The sequence below is a fragment of the Sinocyclocheilus anshuiensis genome, unplaced genomic scaffold (assembly GCF_001515605.1).
Source record: "Sinocyclocheilus anshuiensis isolate Anshui unplaced genomic scaffold, SAMN03320099.WGS_v1.1 scaffold527, whole genome shotgun sequence".
NCBI lineage: Eukaryota > Metazoa > Chordata > Actinopteri > Cypriniformes > Cyprinidae > Sinocyclocheilus > Sinocyclocheilus anshuiensis.
The window spans coordinates 1,246,578-1,249,708 of NW_015548227.1; the positions used below are offsets into that span (position 1 = coordinate 1,246,578).

General features: G+C 35.1%; 1 protein-coding gene across 1 annotated transcript in view; it reads right to left on the bottom strand.

The window, feature by feature from the left end:
* The window catches only part of LOC107654448 (ephrin type-A receptor 8-like), a 60,225-nt gene that overhangs the window by 35,942 nt on the left and 21,152 nt on the right, over positions 1-3,131 (bottom strand). The window contains exon 2 of the mRNA XM_016441516.1: positions 403-1,066. Coding sequence (XP_016297002.1) covers positions 403-1,048 — 646 coding nt within the window. The 5' untranslated portion in view covers positions 1,049-1,066. The remainder of the gene's footprint in view (positions 1-402; positions 1,067-3,131) is intronic.

Sequence of the window (3,131 nt, forward strand, 5' to 3'; positions counted from 1 at the left end):
CATTTATGATTATTATTGGCTACATTTTTTTTTTTATTCTGTTTCTGCATAATTGCCAAACAACCAAAAGGGGTGAAAACATCTCTAATTGTTATATCAAACATTTATATTTTATGGTTCTTATTAAGGCTAAGAACAAGCCTCTAACCCTAAGTATTACACCTTAACATGTGACTCGTCCCACTACGGACATCCTGAAGTCCTAGCAGATAATAAAACAGGCAAAAGCAATTGCCTTCAGCTGAAGAAGAGACTTGAGCCGCATCTAGTGACCAAAATATCATAGACTGGACTGGGAATTGTAAAAAATCCATCTGTCTGAAATGTTCAAAGGTGCTCAAAGATGGTGAATAAGCAACTAAATTCATGCAGAATAATAATAATTAGAGTACTGTCACTCACCAATGCAGTTGTCTCTGTGCTCCTCAAAGCCGGCACTGCACACACATCGTCCAATAGGAACGAGCCACTCGCCCTCAGAGCTGCAGTACATCTTAGGAGTGTCTCTCTCCTCTGCGTGGTCCACACACTGACCTCTGACCTCCACCAGAGACGACGAGTCGGCCCCCGTGACCACGTCCGTGAAGACGGCCAGGTTGCGAGCCATTCCCGTGCAGCGTTTGTAATACACTCGGACAGACACGATAGCGATGCAGGCTCCTATATCCTGGAAGGCCAAGTAGAAGCCGCGTTTGCTGAGCGGCCCGACGCCGCGGATCTCAGTGTTGAGCTTGAGTCTCCTCACACCCAGGTCCACGTTAGTGAAACTCTCATCGGCCGCGATGGTGTCGATCTTGGAAAACTGACTCTCCCAGATGCTGGTGCCAACGTCGCGGTCGGCCTCGTAGTAGTAGAGGTTAAAGGTCTCCTTGCAGGTACCGAGCACGCCTGGCATGCTGTTGCAGTCTCGCAGCGTGAATTTAATCTCGATGAAGATCCGCCGGGCGCCGTCTCGCTGGATCCAGTTGGTCCGGAGCCAGTTGTTCTGGCTGGGGCTCATAACGTTGCACACCTGGTACGTGTGGATGGGGCTGAAATACTCGTCCATTTCGTTGATTGCATCCCACTGGCAAAGACAGAAAGAGAATCAGGGTTATTAACTAAAAACTAAAACCATAAAAAAATAAAATAATTATTACATGAAATAAAATAAACAGTTGAAATAACAGATAACCTTAAACAGTTTAAAAAAATGTTATTTTAGCTAGCTGCCATTGTAACATTGCCATTTTCTATAATTTATGCTGAAGTACTAAAATAACTAAAACTAAATAAATAATAATAAATTAAAAAAATAAAATGACAAAAATCTAAATTACTAAATCTTTAACAAAAATTGTAATAAAAACAGAAAATCCTAAAATATAACCTCATTTAAAATATTAACAAAAATAGTACAGTATAATAGTATACATGATAATAAAAGAACACTGAAGAGAATAAGAGTTGAACTTAGTTGCATTAGAAAAATGTCTTTTTTTTTTGCATATAAAAATTATTAGAATAAATAAATAATTACAATTTCTTATGAAATTATTAAAAAACAAAACAAGGAATCACCATGTTGAGATCACATGACCAGATGCAACAAGCTACTGGCGAGTTAATATTTATTATAATAATAATAATATTAATAATTTCTATAGTTAACTAATAACTTATATAGTTACAGTTGTCTCTGTGAAAATAAAATGAAATAAAAAAAATATATAATAAAGGCAGTGAAAACAAAAAGCAAGAAAAAAAAGAGGAGATTACACACTTAAAATGTGCTGTTGCAATCACCTCTTTAATGCGATCTTATTTGTGGATTTACATATTTACAGTATGAAGATTCTTATAAATCAGTCCATTATTATTTCAACAGCATATCTCTTTTCACAGCAATGTGCATGAGAGCTTCTTTAAAACGTTTACATATGCATTGCGGTGCATAAGATTAATATCATGATGAATGTGTCCTGCATTTCCTTAATAAGGTTCAGAATCCCTCGTTATTCATGGGTGGTTTTGTGCGATTTAAGTAGTTTCTTATGCAATGCAAATAATCAGGCATGAATAAATATTTTATCATGAGTTGCAAATGAACTTAAAGATTCATATCATGAACCTGAAGCAAAAAAAAACAAAAAACAAAAAAACAAAAATAGAAATGCTGATCAATGTGAATGAAGCCGTCCACAAGCAGGGAATTTCATCTACTGTATTGGTCACAAATCACCAAACCTGATAAACAGGTAAAAAATACCTATTGCTAAATAACTAACTAAAAGAAGTTGCTACTGATTTAACTACAGTTTTCAGTAGTGTGAGCTGTTTTCAAAATACTATAGCTTTTCCTGTATATAGCTGAAGCGTGTAGCATGACAAAAAACATCGCTGCTTTTAATGTGACATTGTACTGTGCACACATTTTTACAGCTGAGTAAACTGAAGAGTTAATCAACCCCCTTTTCTAAAGTGCCTGCTATTCATCTTATTTTTTACATGAGAGTGGGTATGACCATTTTTAACTTGAATATGCAAGTATTCCGGTTTCCAGTGCCAGTTATTTCAGCTGTACAAAAAACAGACTGTTATGCTGCTTGATATTGCAAACTGGTGTTTGCTATCATATTATTATAATTTATTATCATAATAATACTGGTTTGTAGCACAAATAGTGCTTACTTGAAACTAACTCACTGTAAAAAAAAATCTGTAAAATTTACAGTAAAAAAACGGCAGCTGTGGTTGCCGGAATTTTACCGTAAAAAATACGGTAGCAACATTTTAGGTTTTAACTTAAATTTACAGTTAAATACCGTAATTTCATTAACTGATATAATGTTAATATACCAACCTATTGAAGTACTGAAATCTGTTTTGTACCTCGGTCATTTTTTACAGTGGCTATTTAAGAGAGCAAAAGATTCTAGGTCATTTGTAGGTCTAAAAATGCTGCATAGCTCTGGTCTTAAAATCTTAATTTGGGAGACAGAATTAAACTTGCAATTAAATTTACACTAAATACGATAAAAACAAGACAATATAGTACTATACAGCAAATATACAACAGCAAAAACAAAGCAAAACAGCAGCATTTAACTATATATATATATATATATATACAGTGGGTACGGAAAGTATTC